The sequence below is a fragment of the Tenrec ecaudatus genome, chromosome 4 (genome assembly GCF_050624435.1).
Source record: "Tenrec ecaudatus isolate mTenEca1 chromosome 4, mTenEca1.hap1, whole genome shotgun sequence".
NCBI lineage: Eukaryota > Metazoa > Chordata > Mammalia > Afrosoricida > Tenrecidae > Tenrec > Tenrec ecaudatus.
Window position 1 is genome coordinate 104658341 of NC_134533.1, and position 19125 is coordinate 104677465.

The 19125-nt window shown below is 44.0% G+C and overlaps 1 protein-coding gene across 1 annotated transcript in view; it reads right to left on the bottom strand.

Annotated features, from left to right (window-relative positions):
- Nucleotides 1-1011: 1011 nt before the first annotated feature.
- Nucleotides 1012-19125, bottom strand: part of SLC35F2 (solute carrier family 35 member F2) — an 82220-nt gene continuing 64106 nt past the window's right edge. The window contains exons 4-8 of the mRNA XM_075548750.1: nt 15871-16030; nt 14308-14464; nt 13503-13555; nt 11464-11618; nt 1012-2466 (exon numbers count right to left, since the gene is read on the bottom strand). Coding sequence (XP_075404865.1) covers nt 2281-2466; nt 11464-11618; nt 13503-13555; nt 14308-14464; nt 15871-16030 — 711 coding nt within the window. The 3' untranslated portion in view covers nt 1012-2280. The remainder of the gene's footprint in view (nt 2467-11463; nt 11619-13502; nt 13556-14307; nt 14465-15870; nt 16031-19125) is intronic.

Here is a 19125-nt window from a genome sequence, read left to right on the forward strand (position 1 = left end):
CAGGGCTCAAGGATGGAGACTCAAACCACATAGTGGCCACAGCAATGGGTCTGAGCAGGCCAACAAGGGTGAGGGGACCACGTTTCACTCCGTTTGTACAAGATGTCTGAGACGCTCTTTTGTGTTCCTTTTTCTCGCACATTATTCTCTGGGAAGCCCACGTTTAAACTCCCTCCTCCTCCTCTTCCTCCTCCTCCCCCTCCCCCTCCTCCTCCCCCTCCCCCTCCTCCTCTTCCTCTTCCTCCTCCTCCAGCAGTGACACCTGTGGAGCAAAACTAGGATGAAAGTAGATGGGTGGAAAGGAAGCAGAGCAGGATGAGGCAACTTAATATAACTGTATTCATCTGTATAAAGCACCTTACTTTTCTCCCCTTAAATGTTATGAATTGAGACCAAAAGCAAAGGTTTCTTTCATAAAGGGGCATGGGGAGGGGGGCAATTATTAACCTGGAAATGTTCCACCTGTGCAAAGGAGCCAAGTATCCGGCAGGGCTGTAAACACCTGCAGCAGGGAAGGATCCTGCCCGCCCCAGCCTTGAGAATGGCTCCAAAGAAGAGGTGACTCTTGAGCTGAGCCTCGAAAGACACAAGGAATTGTGTCACCTGAGAGACTGATTCACCACGACCCCTGCAGATCTTCATTCACTCGTCAGCAAGATACTCTGAGCAACAATCAGTGTGCTGATAACCACTCTCACCTCCAAGGGCCATTTTACCAAGACCTTCTTTTGTCACACCAAACCCAAACCAAACTGACTGTCATTAAGTTGATACAGAAATGCTCCAGTGCGTTGCTGAGACTGTAACTGTTTACGGGCATAGAAAGACCTGTCTTTCCCCCAGAGAGCGCTGATGGTTTTGAACTGCCGACCTTGTGGTTAGCACCCCAAGTAACCACGACACCACCAGGACAGAGAGTGAACACTAAACATCAACTAAAAGGCAACTTTAATTGGTTTCACAGAATTAAAAGATAATTTCACTAAAACAAACAAACCTAAGACTCCCATTGTAATAATTTAGGATTGAAAAAGATTAGTTCCTGAAAAATGATCTGTGAGTTCGCTCCAAAACTCCTCTCCACCCCAGCGGAGTCCCACAGAGAAAGGCCGTCTGTCTTTTTTTAGAAAGGTCATGATTCTGAGATGTTGGACATGAAAACATTTCACATGTGTTTAATCACTTAAAATCTATCAGGGGAACTGGTTAATCAAAAGAAACCGCCCCGTGAACACACTTCCATGATTTCAAAATCTTTTAATGAAAAGACCTCAGCCCCGTGCCTTTATTGCATTTTTACAAAATGATTTACATAGTGCTTTCTTCAACAGACATACTGGTGGTTGGTAATGTAATCTTAATACTCTGGATTGAAGAGACGTCATAAAAATCTCCTAACACATTACAAATATTTGGTAAGAGGCTGTGTAATAAGTATCCTCTTTTCACAGCTGAGAGGGTTCCTGGGTGTCCTGGACTCTGGTTTACTGTTTCTATGCTACACTCACTTCTAGGCAATCATTTCTCAAGTGCTTCCCTCTTCCCGCCATATTTAGTCAATCAGTCACCAGGCCTCGTGTGTGCACCGCAGGTCCGCCAGGCTTATGGTCAAGGACTGCCTTTCTGGAAGAGAACCAGAGGACAGCTACCCCATAGCCACTGTGGGCGGTCGCCTCTTCCTGACCACCTAGCTGTGTCTGGGCAGCCGGCTTTGGCTGTCAGGCTGTCCTGACACTGGCTCACTCCTGGCTGACTCCTCCATCCTGCTTCCCACTTCTGACTCCAGGATCCCAGTGGAGTCTCCCAACACCACCAGGTATTGATCTTCAAACACACAGGCGCAAACGCCTTGCTTTCATTTCTGGCCTGGTTTGGGTATGTCCATGCCTGATGCGCTCCCCGTGAGATACAAACCGTGCATGCACTCAGCTGCTAACCAAAGGCTTGGAGCTTTCAGTCCACCCAGAAGGGCCTCGGCAGAAAGTCCTGGCTATCTGCTTCCCCCTACATCAGCCCTTGGGAAAAACTTATGGAGTACCTTTCTACCGCGGTGCACATGAGGTCTCACCGAGTCAGGGTCAACCGGACAGCGAGTGGGAATGCTTGATACATTATTCTGTGTTCCTTTCTCAAATCTCACCCCAGGGTGCCATGCAGGGCTGCCGGGTTCGCTCCGAGTCTGATCATGATCCGAGAGTCCCCGCAGCCACCGGCAGCTTCTGCTCTACCGGGACCTGGCGGTGCCCCCGTGTCTGAAGCACCGCGTGCACTTGTCTGTGGCTACAAGGCTGCCGAGTGGGCTTCCTGGAGGTTCTCCTCGATCTTCAGGCCCAAGTTGTCGAAGCCAATGATGGTGACCGGAGGCACGCTGCTCTCGGCCGGCTCGGCAGTGCGCGTGGGGCTGGAGCAGTAGAGGACGAAGCCCACCATGATGACGGAGAAGGACAGGAGGTAGAGACCTGAAAACTAGGAGGCGAGACAAACAGGCTGTGAGCTCTGGTGCACCCTCACCTCCCCTGCGGCCGCTGTGCTTTGAGGGTGACCTTAGAAGGGCTCCCACAAATCTTTGTGAATACCTGGGTTCTAGGAACGCCGGCAGGCCACTGGTCCCTTGTATCCCGGGGTAACGGCACCATTGACCCATGCCAATCCAGCTGTGCACCGCCCCACTGACTGGGAGGGGTCAGAGGATCCCAGGAGAGAACCTCATACAGGACCCTCAGCAGTGCTCGCCACATCGGTGTGACACAGACATATGCCTTAAGACAAAATGTATCCTGTGCCAAGAAAGTTCATGTTGCTAGAATCTCATCAGTTGTCTTCTCTTTGTATGCAAATATTACATGGAGACATTTATGGTGGTCAGAGAAGACTCCGCTTGTTAGAGTCAGAAAAAGCCTCACTTACTCCCGATATTGAGTGGATGTCAACTCACAGCAACCCTATAGGGAAGAGCAGAACTGCCCCCCAGCGAGTTTCCCAGATGATCACTCTTTACAGTGGTAGAAAGCCCCGTCGTTCTCCTGCAGAGCAGGCTGGTGGTTTCGAACTGCTGACCTTGCAGTGGCCCAACATGTAACCACTGCCCCACTAAGGCTCCTTAGACAGAGCCGAAGACACCATTTGTCAGGGAGAAGTGAGAAAGAGCCGTAAGTGAAGTCAGAAGTCATTACTGGCCTGAAATCTAATGAGAACAAGCTGAGGGACCGAGGAGCAATGGTAGCAGGAGCATTATGACTGCCCTGAGGTGGAGAGAACTCTTAGCGATCTTCTCCAACCTAGTCTCTTCCTCCACTGAAAACAGTAGAGTCAGAGCACTGATGCATTTGGGTATTTTTACTGAAAAATGACATCCTTTATACTCCAAAGTTTCCAGAAATTGTATTAAGTAAGTACTTGGTGTAGTTGCATGTACTGAAATAGCTGATTCATATAAAAATTCAAATATACACAAAGTCAGTGAAATCCAAATTTACTTATGATATGATGATGCAGGAAGCACAGAAGGAGACTAGCGAAAGCCTGGCCATACATGGCATCGTCAAAACCCAGGACACCATGAAGTAGAATGAACGGTCCGAGATCGGTCAGTCCCCTGCCTTGGTGGGAGCAAGGCTCTATAATTTCCTGCCATTTGCTTTACTTCTGGAATCTCATACTCTGCACAGTGTCCAACACATTTAAAAAACAAAACAGGCCCATTGCCATCAAACCGATTTCAATTCAGGCCAATCCCATATGTTACAAAGCAGACCCGCTCCCCGGGCTTGATGGGCTTTAATGTTTACAGAAGTAGATTGTCAAGTCTTTTTCTGCAGTGCCACGGAGAGGGTTCAACGCACTAAACTTTGGATTGGAGCTGAATGTATATATACTACGTGTAGCACCCAAAGACCTGTCCCATATATAGTGTTTAATAAATGCTCCTTGGAGGTGGAAAATGATTCAGAGAATATTAGGAAAAGTTACGTCTATTTTGGTTTAAAACCTTTCAAGTCACTATTATTAAATGCTGTCCTATTAAATGTTTACTGTTACTGGTGGTAAAACCTATATAAACGTGTTCAGGACACGTCCTCGCTGGTTTGGTGGTTTTTAAAGTTTGGAAGAAACCTTGTCCCCCTTGAGAAGGCAGATGATCAAAGAGAGGCACCTTGTTAGAAAGGAGAGGCTCTGGGGGAGCGAGGACAGTCTTCTGAAGGAGAAGCTCTCCCCATTATCTTTTAAAAAACGTCTACCCTTTGTGCCTGGATCTACACAGGAAGTTTCTTGTGGCTTCTCTGTTCCAGAAGCATTCACTCAAGATCAATTCCAGAGGCGTTTGAGGACTGAAGGTTCTTACACAGAAAAGTGTAAAAAATAAAAGTTTCTTTTTATGAACTGGTTCCTTCAAAACCTCACAGTCAAAATTGTTTTAGATACATATTTTCACAGTAGTATATTACACTTAAGATTCTGTCTTTAACAATTGCATCTAAAACATTGGCTATCTTATTCGTGCTCTGAAAGGCTTCTCCGTCTCTCTAATTTACTCTAGAAATCACAGCAGACCTGCTCTTTGCTCTGTAAGTCTGGAAATGGCCTTTGACCAGAAACAATAAAATCAAAGGGGTCAAGAGTGAGTTCCTGGCAGCAGAGGGACACAGAAACATAAAGCAAAGGAACAAGAAAGGGAAGAAATAAAAAGAACGGAACCAATGGCTCCTCCTGGGGCATTCTTTTACTTATGAGGGGAGGAAATACTAATACTAAACCAATATATTTGGTCCTTACACACACAAAGCGGAGATGGGGAAGGGCCCATTTGCTGCACGGCTGAGCTCTCACGCTTTCTTCGTCTGAGGTCGCGTTCAGCTGACCCCGAACTAAGTGAAAAGCACCCTGTGTGCCTGGCCTGGTGGTGGCTGGCTGAAATGCAGGCGCAGCTCCCAAGAACAACTCACTCCACTTATGGCTGACTTTAAGAGTGGGCTTTCTACTCCTGTAAGCAGCTACAATCTCAGAAACCCACAGGAAGTCGCTGTGAGTCAGCACCAATTCAATGGCCCTGAGTTTTTGGTTAGGTTGTAGCCCTTGACAGTTCTGCCCTCATAGGTGTGTGTGTGTGTGTGTGTGTGTGTGTGTGTGTGTGTGTGTATGACTCAGAATAAATAAGAATATCAGAACACTTTCTTATATATATTCACATAATATACATAACTTCATATTATAGTATAGATAATATAACATGAATATATCATATAAAATATTAAAGTGTATATATCATGTTTCCCGATCCGTGTGTGTGTATCTTAGCATCATTTCTCCCACTCACTTGGCATCTGTTGTTGTTTTATGATGCTACCAAAAAGCTTCATAATTATCTTTGCAGCCTTATAACCAACGATTCAAAACTTAACTGCCATTGAGTCTATTCCAACTTAACTGCCATTGAGTCTATTCCAACTTAACTGCCATTGAGTCTATTCCAACTCATAGTGATACAACTCCCCTTTTGGGTTTCCGAGGCTACAAAACTTTACAAGAACAGACAATCTCACCCTTCTCCCTTGGGTATATGGTGGATTTGAACTGCCAGTCCCAAACGTAAAGGTTCAGTAATGCCTTAATGAGCAAGTCTGGACAGCTAACAGCTGGTTCCTGTCACATGTAATCTTTCCAGGCACAAGGATTTACACTCGTTAAGCAGAAATTTCTGGAAATCCTCCAAGCTTACATTATCAATGGTTCAGCTAGTGAGTTCATGGTTGATTCTTGGGAACTGTGTATATCAATAATAAGAGTTTTTACCCAGGTATAAAATTTCACAATTTGTCAATATTCCCAAAAGCTGTTGAAACTGAAATTATCATGCTGTAGCCAAGAATGTAACTAAGTGCCCAAATAAAAGATAAAGAACAGATCGATGATTTTCAAAAAAGTGAGAATAAGCCACTCTTTTCACTCTTTTTGTATTTTGTAAAGTATATTCTTTTCATTACAATGTTATTTAAGTGAAGACCCAAAGCCCCCATATAAGATGAGTGGACAGTCACTCACAGAAACACACAAGGGATAATATGTCCAGGGTGCAGCATAGCATTGTTGAAACACATAAATATCCTCTAGCTCTTTGATATTTCCTCCCCTTACTATTATGGTCTTAGTTTCACCTCATTAATCTTGTGAGACCTGTGTATGTTCATTTGTATAATTAAGGTTGTTCAATGAATGAAAACCAAGCTAGATGAACCCTTCACAAATAATAATGGGAGTAATGATTCCCTGAGGGCACAGGAAGAGAGGTGCGGAAAGGGAAATTGATAGCAATGATGACTATATAACCCCGCTGGAGGGACACAGAATTGAAGGTGACAGGTCCGACCCCAATCCCAACTAAGTGGATACACATTCCCCCACCCCCCAGCAGAATGCACTTCAGAGGACAGCACTGAAGCTACAGCCTGGAGAGAGGGGTACTTCTGATCAGAGCACACAGGGGAAAGGAAGAGGGATAGAGAGGGAGGGGAACATATCTGGTCCACCAAGTCCCAAGGATGATATTCCTGTTCAGAGCAGACAATGCACACAGAAGACCATAGGGCCGGCCCCACCACGAAACACGATGTCCCTCACTGAACCATTGCATTATGGGGGAACAACACTGGAGACAGTGTGTGAATTGTGCCCGATCTGACCCCATCACACTGGTGTGAAACACTAAGGGCATGCAACAGAGCAGCAAGGGGAACAAAGCAATGTAATCCCCAGGGAATACCAAAAATAGACTTTGGGGCCAGAGTGTGGCACCCATCAGACTCGACTGAAAAATACTCCTAAAGGTCAAAAAACAGACCTGCAACTATTTATAGGCTTTTCCTTTTTTGTCATTGGCTTTCTTTTTGTTGTTATTAATTTGGTTTGGTTGTTGTTTTGTTGGTTTTGTCTTCCTTTGTTTTTTTTGTTTGGTTTTTGCTGTTTTTTTACACTTTGTAATGCCTCTGCATGTCTATCTAGATAAGACAGGAAAGATAAACCATTAGAAGCCGAAAACAACGGGACTGACAGTTCCAGGGGAACACTGGAGAAGGGGAGGTGGAAGAAAGGAAGGGGGGTGGGCAGCCAACCCAGGAACACGGAAACAACAAGTGAACTAAAATCAATGGAGAGAAGGATGTAGGATGCCTAGTGGGGCTTAATCAAGGGCAATGTAACAGCGATGAATTACTAAACCCTAATGTAGGTCGAACATGACAGTGGGACAAGAGGAAAGTAAAAGGAAATAGAGGAAAGAACAAGGAGGCAAAGGACATTTATAGAGGTTTAAACACAGGCATGTACATATGTAAATATATTTATATATAATGATAGGGAAATAGATCTAAATACAAATATTTATATGTTAACTATTAAGGTAGCAGATGGGACAATGGACCTAGACTCAACTACTTCCTCAACACAAGAGCACTTTGTTCTAATAACCCAGCATTCTGTGATGCTCACCTTCCTGACATGATCGCTGAACACAACTGGGTACATAAGCAAATGTGGTGAAGAAAGCTGATGGTGCCCAGTTATCAAAAGATATAGCATCTGGGGTCTTAAAGGCTTGAAGATAAATAATTGGCCATCTAGCTCAGAAGCAAAAAAGTCCTGGTATCACTATTCTCCTTATCTGTCCTGGATTCTCAGTGTTACACGTTCTTATCTGTAGCAGTGTACATGCTTTGATCTAGCCAAATTGAAAGGTAGAATTGAGGTCATGATGGGGGGGTGGGCGAAGCATTAAAGAGCTAAAGCAGCAGTTCTCAACCTGTTCGTCATAACCCCTTTGGGAGTTGAATGACCCTTTCACAGGATTTGCCTTATTCATAACAGTAGCAAATTTACAGTTATAAATTAACAACAAAAATAATATTATGGTTGGGGGGTTACCACAACATGAGGATCTATAGTAAAGGGTCGCAGCATTAGGAAGGTTGAGAACCACTGAACTAGAGGAAAGTTGTATGTTTCAACGGTGCTACACTGCACCCTGACTGGCTTGTCTCTTCCTTGTGACCCTTCTGAAAGGGGATGTCCAATTGTCTACATATCGGCTTTGGATCTCCACTCCTCACTTCCCCTCATTCACATTGATATGATTTTTTGTTCTGGTCTTTGATACCTGATACTGGATACCTGATCCTATCGACACCTCATGATCATGCAGACTGGTGTGCTTCTTCCATTTGTCATATTTGAAATTAAAACTGAGAAATTAAAGAATTAAATTATTGGTTTTTGCTTATGAGGGAGGGTGGGGGCAGGGGAAAACGAGCAGGTAATATTAAGGGCTCAAGTAAAAAGAAAATGTTTTGAAAAGCATGATGGCAACATATGTACAAATCTGCTTGACACAAAAGATGAGTGGATAGGTTGTGATAAGAGATGCAAGAGATATGACAAAATAAAAATTTATAAATTATCAAGGGTTCTTTAGGGAGGCGGGAGGGGGAAGGGAAGGGGGAAAATGAGGAGCTGATGCCAGGGGCTTATGTAGAGAACAAATGTTTTGAGAATGATGAGGGTAACAAATATACAAAGTGCTTTATACAATTGATGTATGTATGGATTGTCATAAGAGTTGTATGAGCCCCCAGTAAAACGATTTAAAAAGAAAAGAGATGCAAGAGCCCACAATAAAAGTAGTTTTTTAAAAAGAATTGAAAGTGAACAAATATATTGGACAGTCTAAGAGACAGCAAAAAAATGAAAGAGGCAAAAAAAAAGGGTCTGGGAGGTGGGGTAAAGGAAGTGGTGTTAACCAACCCAGGGACAAGGGAACAACAAGTGATCAAAAATCAGTGGCAAGGAGTGGTAAGAGGCCTGGTAGGGCTTGATCAAGGGCAATGTAACCAAGAGGAATTACTGAAACCCAAATAAATGCTGAGCACGATAGTAGGACAAGAAGAAAGTAAAAGGAAATAGAGGAAAGAACTAGGAGGCAAAGGATATTTATAAAGGTCTAAATAGAGGCATGTACATATGTAAAATATTTATAATATATGATGGGGAAATAGATATATGTACTTATATTTATAGGTTTAATATTAATGTAGCAGATAGACATTGGGCCTCCACTCAAGTACTCCCTCAATGCAAGAACACTTTGTTCTATTAAACTGGCATTCCACGATGCTAACCTTCCCAACACGATTGCTGAAGACAACTGGATGCATAAGCAAATGTGGTGAAGAAAGCTGATGGTGCCCAGCTAACAAAAGATATAGCATCTGGGGTCTTAAAGGTTTGAAGGTAAACAAGGGCCATCTAACTCAGAAGTAACAAAGTCCACATGGAAGAAGCACACCAGCCTGTGTGATCACAAGGTGTTGATGGTATCAGGTATCAGGCATCCAAGAACAAAAAATCATTTCATTACAAATGAGGGAGAGTGCAGATTGGTGATGCAAAGCCCATCTGTAGACAACTGGACATCCCATTTCAGAAGGGTTCTGGGAGGAGATAAGCCAGTCAGCGGGCAGTGTAGCAATGATGAAATTTACAACTTTCCTCTCATTCCTAAATGCTTCCTCCCCCACTATCATGATCTCAATTCTACCTTACAAATTTGGCTAGACAAGAGGATGTACACTGGTACAGATAAGAACTGGAAACATGGAATCCAGGACAGATGATCCCTTCAGGACCAGTGGTGAGAGTGGCGATACTGGAGGGTAAAAGGAAGATGGGGTGGAAAGGGGGAACCGATTACAAGAGTCTACATATAACCTCCTCCCTGGGGGAAGAACAACAGAAAAGTGGGTGAAGGAAGAGGTCGGACAGTGTAAGATATGACAAAATAATAATTTATAAATTCTCAAGGGTTCATGAGGGAAGGGGCAGTGGGGAGGGAGGGAAGAAATGAGAAGCTGATATCCAGGGCTTAAGTGAAGGACAAATATTTTGAGAATGAGTGTAATGAATATAAAATGTGCTTGACACAAAGGATATATATGTGGATTGTGATAAGAGTTGTAAGAGCCCCCAATAAAATGATTTTTTAAATAATAGGGGTTCCTGGGGGGAAGGAGGGAGGGGGTAAAAGGGAGCTGATATCAAAGCGCCCATGAATAAAGAAAATGCTTTAAAATTATTGTGGCAGCAATTGTACAATTATAATTATGCTTGAACTAATTGAATTATGGATTGCTATAATATCTGTAAGAGTACTCAATAAAATGATTTTTAATGTTATTTATGATTACATAGAATGGATTTATGATTCTTATTAATTAGTAAATAAATATTTTTAAATTTCTCAGTTTTAATTGCAAGTATGATAAATAACACCAGCTATAAGCAACTGGGGTCCTCATACTTGTTTAACAGTGTAACTGGACCCTCAAGTTTAAAACAGACGTAAGAACTGATGCTCTGATTTTCCAAATTAGATAGGAATTTGAAAAAAAAAACCTACTTATTTGCCTTTCTCTGCAATACGTGATTTTACCTTGATGAATCTGTAAGTATGATAGAGTCATCTTAACAATGGTGAGAGGGAGAAAGGTGCAATAGAAAGAAGACAAGCTTCTTAGACAACTACGGTGCTGTGAGTCAGGAGAGGCCCAGTGACAGAGGGTCTGGCGTTCTGGTTTTATTACCACCAACCAGTGCTGATTAACTGCACATAACCTTGCTGCTCCTTCATTTCTCCATCTCTAGAACGGAACTGTGGCAGTTCCATTTTATGTCAACTTGAAGCCGGGGGAAGTGGAGGGGTGGAGTTCTCAATGTCTGTACATGTCTCCTCTCCCACTTCGAGCTTTCCGCCCACCCAGTGGAGAAGGATCACACGCACAGGAGCTGTAAGGGGATGGGAGGAGCTTACACTCGTGAGTGAGATGCTGCAGGCTGCTGTGGCAGAAGGAGTCTCCGAAACCACCCAAGTGAATCATCCTTAAAGGACCCTTCTAGATATGAAATGATGTCAAGGACTGAGCCCTTCATCAATGCATGCATGACAATACACCTCTGTCCCTTTCACCGGTACTGCAGATGATCTATGTGTGAAGCAGGGCAAAGGGAGTGAGTGAGCCTGGGTCTGATGACCACTCGAGATCGGCAGTAGCTCCAGGATTGCTTGTTCATCATCCAGCAACATTCCTTAAGCAAGGACATGGAAATCTAAGCCAGTGGCCTCAGTCATATCATCATAAAGAGGCTATCACTATATTTCACCCTTGAGACAAACCCGAGACACACAATTCCTAGGCTGATGAATTTTCTAACGCAGAAGCACAGTACACGTGAACACTGTACACTGAAATTCTTCTCAGGAGGGTGGTTGTCCTCGTCAGCCACCACCACCAAGAGCGGAAGAAGGCTTCATTCATTTATTCATTTATGTATTTAGACCAAGAGTATTGAAGAAAACAACTACTTCTTTTGGACCCACCAAATACTCTCTTATTTATTTTTGAACATGCGCTATTTGCTTACCTGATAGCCAAAGAGGAAGAGGCCAAAGAAAAGGCTGTAGAGATCGGCTGTCAAGATGCCCAGGTTGACGGAGGTGGCACTAGTGGCTTTTATCACCCACGGCATAAAGCTGTACAGGCAAAACATACAGAGGGCAAACGCCACAAAGAGCATGGCTGTGGAGGGGGGAAAAATTTAACATTATAGGGAGAAAATTAAAGGCCAAAAGGCTTCAGGGTTTGACGACTTGTAAAATGATCTTTTATCACATTATCTACATAGCTCCTGGATAACAGCTAGCATTGCAAAGGAAAGATACAAAGCTCTCTGGAGGGAAAAAACAAAAATCAGCAACAAGTTATGACTTAGAAGTGGATGGGGGTGTGGGGAATAGCAGTTGAGTTGAGTCAATTGCGACTCGTGGTTACCATGAGCCAGGACAAAACGGTGCTCTGGTTTCCAAAGGCTGATTTTTCAAAAGTAGATCCCTGGAGGTTTGGCTTCTGAGGTTGCTCTGGGTGACCTCGAACCACCAACCTTGCAGTCAGCAACGAGCACATTAACTGTTTGTACCACCAAGGGACCTCAATGGAGGTGAGGGACCCCCAGCAGGGGTTGTAAAGCCAAGGACATAAGATCCTGTTGTGCTGTGATAGAGTCAGTGGCTCTTATCACCCATGCTGTCCACCCTCCAGGCAGAGTGACCCCTGTGATAAAAGGTCAATTAAGGCTGGCAGCCCAGTGTCAAGAGAAGAGCTCTTCTCCGATTGATTGTGGTGGTGACTACACAACTCACTGTAGTAGAGTTAAATCATTGAGTTGTATGGCACATGAAGTATGTGTCAATAAAACTGCTAAATAAAAAAGGTTTTAATAAAAAATCATTAAATGTCTCCTTTTCATTATCGTTTGTTTGTGCGTTATTTGTGTAAGTGGATTCAGAATGACGTCTTTTGAGGGTATCAAAGGCAAAGTTGTGCTCATTTCCTTTTTTCACCTTGATTAAATCAAATGCTCCCAAGCACATGATGTAAGCATCCTTGATAGGACAATACCACACATCTGGATGCTGAAAGAAACATTGGTTGTATTTCTGCTTTGAAAACACTTCTCAAACTAATGCCCATACCCAACACACAACACAACACACACACACTCTCTCTCTCTCTCTCTCTCTCTCTCTCTTTCTGTAGTGGTGAATTACCCTATCACACTCAATGAAGCTATCCAAGGGTGGCCCAGTTTTCAAGGACATCTATGTGCTGTACACTGCCTTTCCACCCATCATTACATAAAGTCGAAATCTTCTCTAACTGCACATTGAACTGTGCCCCTGCTTCATTTACTTGTTAGGGAGCTGCAGTGGCATGGTGGTTAGGCATTGGATTGCTAACCACAAGGTCAGTACTTCGAAACAACCAGCAGGAGAAAGAAGAGGTTTTCTACTCCCTTGAAGTGTTCCAGCCACAAAACCCCACAGGGGCAGTTCTACCGGGACCTATGGGGCGCTGGGAGTCAAAGTGACTCGATGGCAGCGAGTTTACATTGTAATTTGTTTGTGCAGGAAGCCCAGTGGAGAGGAGAGATGGAAGGTTGTAGGTGACAACACACCATCAGGTCACTCATGTTAATGCTTTGCCAGTTACACCAAGGGGTGCACAGCCTCCCTAAAGAGCTTGAGGACACAAGATGCAGCTCTAACCGCAAGCTGAAGTGACCAAAGGTCAATCTTGAGCAGAATCCCTAGATAAGATGTTCCTGCAGATGAAGATTAAGAATTAACTTCTCTGAAGACTTATCTACAACATCTCACAGATGACAGAATTAAAACCAGGATGGCACTGTGTGTATAAAATTACCCTGTGATTTTACAGAGATGCCTAAATAACAAAATGTAGTATTCTTTTCTTTCTTTTAAAAATACTACTTTATTGTGTTTTAGGTTAAAGTCTGCACAGTAAATCAGGGTGCCCTACAAACAGAGTTTTTATTTCTTGATGTGTTTTTTCCCCCTAAGGGAAAGGAGGCTGACTAGAAAGAATCAACATTGATTTACTTACCGATTTTCCAGTCCCAGTGAATGCTGGCAATATCCTTGTATTCTACAATCATCCTAGAATTAAAACGAGCGGTCAAAGAAAGGTCCACATTAAAATAAGCCCACTCTCTTACTCACGCACTCCTCTATGGTAGTTAACCACAGCAAGCCAATGTAACATACAGCTTTCTTTGAATACATTTATGGATTTAATATGTTAATATTTTCTGGAAATAACTGAAAGAGGAAAGTCCTTATGGGTAATCTTATCCACATCCTCAGCATGAATCCTAGATGTTACTCCTGTATAAGAAAATGAGGCTGAATTCAGGACATCTCCCTATCATCTAAGACGGGTCGGCAAACTTTTGAGCTGGAAGAGCCAATCCTGTCCCTCACAACCATTCAGCAAGTACTCCAGACCACAAATATATTTCTACAAATGGATCACCATTATCTGAAAAAATATCCTTTATCATTTTTCAATTTTAGTTCAGAGCCACCGGTACTTACTGGAAAAGCTGAAATTCGCCAACCTCTCCCTGATAAGAGATCTTTACTACTAGATGCTTAGCAAGTTACCAATATCGAATCAAATGTGAACTGGAATCATCTACACAAATTTTAGTAGCTGAAAAGGGGTCATCTCTTCTATGTTTGCTCATTTTTTAAACATTTTATTAGGAACTCATACAACTCTTATCACAATCCACACATCCATCAATTGTGTAAAGCACATCTGTACATTCTTTGCCCTCATCATTTTCAAAGCATTTGGCTTAAGTAGAGAGCTCATTTTGTTTTTAAAGACAATGTTAGATTCTTACAGCTGTAGGCCACTGATGATTGTTCCAAATAAGCCCACCATTCCTAAAAACTCCTCTCTGCTCAGCTTCTTCACGATGTATTCTTCGCACACATTGGAAATGGCGTAGAGGGAAGCCCCGCCAAGAACTAGGATGTCACCGATCAGCACATTGCTGCCTACAGGAAGGAGAAGGCGCATAAGAAGACAAGCCACTGTTCACAGGTGACGTTCTTTGGTTGGCCGCATGAAGTTTATCTGGCGCATGGCCACTTCAATAAGCCAGCCTGGAAAATGTAATCCTGGTTTCTAGAAGGTTGGCATCTCTTACTCTTCTCATTTCCTGGCACAATTCGCCTGTGGGTTTTCACTTTCTGATCTCCGGAGACGAGCAAGCTGGGAGATAGTAACAATATGGGTACAAAACAAACAAACTCACTGCCATTGAGTCAACGCTGATTCGTAGCAACCCTATAGGACAGGGCAGAACGGCCCCTTTGGGATTCCAAGACTGTAACTCTTTTTTTTTTTTAACATTTTATTAGGGGCTCATACAACTCTTATCACAATCCATACATCTACATACATCCATTGTATAAAGCACATCTGTATATTCTTTGCCCTAATCATTTTCTTTTTTTTTCCTTTTCTTTTTTTTACATTTTATTAGGGGGACTATAACTCTTTATGCGGGTAAAAAAGGCTGTCTTTCTCCAGATGCCAAACGCAAGACCTCACCAAATGCTTCCGTAACATGACAAATTCATGGCTGGAGGATTTGGACAGTTTGGAAAGTAACAGGGAAGCTGTCTGCAAGGTAATGTTCTCTCCATCGGTCAGTGTAAGACATAAAAGTTAATAACAATTTATCAATTATCAAGGGTTTGTGAGAGAGGGAAGGAGGGAGGGAAAAATGAGGAGTTGATACTAAGGGCTCAAGTAGAAAGAAAATGTTTTTTAAATGATGATGGCAACAAATGTACAAAGTGCAGAACACATGAATGGATGGATGGATTGTGATAAGAGCTGTATGAGCCCCCAATAAAATGATTAAAAATAATTTTTAAAAGATAATGCTCTCTCTTAATCAGAGGAGGCGGTGAGATCACTTTTGAATTGAGTGAATTCATATGATCTGATTTGGTTTCCCTACGACCAGGTGTCGGCACTTCGACACAAAGAGCAGCAAAGTCTCACCTACCAAGTGACTTAAAAAGTCATGCCCTGAGAACAAACTTCGTTTTTGGTGGAAACCTCGAGAATGGACCACAGGTCTCCTAGTAACTAATCCAAATTGTTGGACCAAACATTATTTCACATATATGAAGAAATCATCTCTCTGTATAAGCCAAAACAAAGATGTTTCAGGCAACAAGGGAAGCAGCGCTGTGGGCAGCCTGGAACAGAACTGCTCTGTAAAGTGGATGCTCAATGCCAGAAGCGGGTAAAGATCAAAAACGAATCTTAAAACAAAATTGAGCGTCCAAAAGACACGTTCATTGCCTTTTACTGTACTTCAGCAAAGTGAATATTTAAACAAAGCGCTTTTCTGTGGCCGAGCCAGAAATAAGCAGCACCATCTTACCTGAATTGCCTTCCCGCCCTGCTAATATATCTGCACCAACCATGGTTCCGACACCCAGCAGACAGACAGCCACAGCGATGAAGTGGACCACTCTGTATCTCGCATAAAGAATGAACCACGAGAGAGCCATCAGCACGGGGATCCCAAAGCAATCCAAAAGCTGCACGGAGAGAAACACACATCAGAAACCATCCTCAGTGAGCTCAGAACAGGTCAAAATTAAGTAAGGATGTTGTCGAGGGGCCTCGGAGTCGGTTGTGCAGCAGAGCAGAACCGCCCCGAGGGTGTGCAAAGCTGTAGTCTTACAGGAACAGATCACTGGGTTCCTTCCAAAGAAAAACCACAGCAAACTCCCTGCCATCAATTCAATTCCAAATCAGAATGATCCTATAGGGCAAAGCAGAACTGCCTCTGGTGGTGGTGGTGGGGCGGGGGGCAACACTATAAACCTTTACAGGAGCAGAAAGCCTGGGGGGGGGCAGGGTTGAGCTGACCTTGTACTTAGCAGCCCAACTCGTAACCCACTATGCCACCAGAGCTCCTTAAACACACACACACACACACACACACACACCAAGAACTCACCGCTGTCTAGTCACCGCTGACTCACAGCGACCCCATCGCGCAGGGTAGGGCTGTCCCTATGGATTTCAAGGCTATACATCTCGACAGGAACTGAAAGCATCATCTTTCTCCGGAGCAGCTGGTGGTTTCGAACTGCTGACGTCGAGGTTAGCACCTCCACGTGTAACCACGATGCCACCGGGGCTCCTCAGTCGGTGTAAAGAGGAGTCTGCGTTTATTGTTGCCTATCATGCTTGGGGGCGGGGAGAGGCAGGGACAAAGAGGAAGGTCCTCGACAGGATGGATGGACACAGTGACTGTACCAATAGGCTCAAGCACAGGAACCGTGTGAGGACGGGGCAGGACCGGGCAGTGATCCCTTCTGTCGTGCAGCGGGTCGTGACGGATCGGAACTGACTCGATGGCATCTAATATAACAACCCTTTCCTTCGACTCATTGAACCCTCACAACTTGATGAGATTGGAACTACAATGTGACACACAAAGAAACCCAAGACAACGGGTGGGGGTTGTCGATGAACTGTGCAAAACTCACATGGTGACAAGAGCGCCGGCAGTGGAACCCATAAATTCTGCCTGTGTGTTCCCCCCGGGTTCCCCTTGAGGTCAAGCTGCGCAACCCCCACTTCTTCCATGCACGCATTCACTCAGTCAACAAACACTCACCAAGCACTTCATTCACATAGGTGAGGCTAAGAGGACACAAGCTCTGCCCTCAGATGCCAGTGGCCCAGAGAACAGCTGCCCAGACATGGCACACATCACACAACCAGATACTGAATTGCAATTAAGCTAAACACTAAAAGGACGTTATAGGTTATTGCTAGAGAATTAGCCACACCATCTCCCTGGCAAAAGGCCCACCTCTGGCATGCTGAGAAAGACAATTCTGTCAGCAAACCATCTTACTGGGCTTCCTCACACTCCCTCCACCACCTGTTGGATCCAGAAAATTCTTGCTGCGTCCCTACCAGCCTCAAAGGTAAGGAGGTGGAGAATGTGGACGTTATAGCAAACCCCAAATTGGATGACAAGATGGAGGAAACAGAGAAATCCCCTCCATTTACAAACTTTACACATCAAAGGGCAAAATGCAGTCCTTATGCTAATAATCGTCTTGCTGTTTTATTACTCCCCTCCCCTTGCTCTGTTTTTTGAACCTTGCCCTCGACTCTCTGGGTTCGTCGAGGACAAGACAGGCCGCTAAGTGTCCAGCAACTCATTTGAGGCTCTCCGGTTGTTTACTGATTGCCTCTCACTGTAATGTCACGTCTGCACTCAGACACGACATGTGGAGCAATGAGGACCTCCCTCGTTATTCATTCCAGCGGCAGAGCTCTGATCTCTTAAGTGCTCTATCGAGCCGCTTGAACAACAAACCAGTAAAGGATGCATAAGACATAGCCTCTCCCAGGAGATCTGCCACAGAAATCTGCCATAATGACTTCACAAAACCCCAACCAGGGACCTTTGACAAAAAAGAAAAGTGGAACAGGCCAGTCGAAAACTCAACACAAAATACTGCTTACTCACATGGTGTTTTAAAAATCAAACCTAGGCTTGCTTTATTTGTAACATTTCTTGTTTGGGAATCTCTGTGAGCAATGACTCGCCATGACCTGATGGAGCTACCCGTTTGGGTTTCTGAGCCAGAAGTCTTTGTCTAAGCAGGCAGCCTCATCTTTCTCATACGGAGTGAGTGATGGGTTCCAACCGCTGACCTTGTGGTCAGTAGCCCATTATGCTACCACGGGGCATCAGTGGATTTCCTTTAGCTTGGTTTCCTCCAGGATTTCTCCTCTGATACCTATCACGCTCAGTCACGCTTATGCATATAGAACACTTTTTTCAAATATATACTTGGTAATAGATGTCTTTCCTCTGATGCTTTCAGTTCCAAGGGTCCCCCGCCCCGCCTATTTAATTTAGTCTTTAAGAAATAATGATGGTGCAACCACAGCAAGGAAGGTTTTATATAAGCCCCTGTGGGAGCTGGAAGATACGTGGAAGCAGAGGATACAACGGTAAGTCAGACTACGTTAGGAGAGCAGTGGAGTGTAAATGAGAAACTGGGGTCAGGTGGGTGTCAGAGAATGGGGTGAATCCCAAAATACTACATTCTACAAAGACTACAGAGCAATCCAAGAAAGAAGGATATTGTGCATAGATACAGCTATGTGTCGTTGTGGCTTCTTCTCCCAAGAAGGAGTGAGTAGACCATAAGATATAGATGACCACATCATGACATTTATGTAAGCTCCCTCTGTTTGTCAGCAGCTTCTAGATGAACCAGGAAGAAAGGCCTGGCAATCTACTTCCAAAACTCATCCAATGGAATGAGCCGCTAGGCCTAGGGGCTCAGGACCATGGTCTCAGGGGACACCAAGATCAACTGGTATAGCATAGCCCACAAAAATACTGTTCTACATCGCATGTTGATAAGTAGCAACAAAGGTCTTACAAATGCATGAGTGGCTGAGTAAGGGGCAACTTTTGGTCTCTCCCCATCAGAGAAAGAAGAAAATTGAAGACACACGGAAACCCACGGACACATTAGTTCACTAGACTAAGGATCACACAAACATTAGTCTCCACAACCCTGAGACCAGAACGAGACAGTGTCTGACTACCACCACCAACTGCCCTGAAAGGGATCACGTTAGAAAGGCC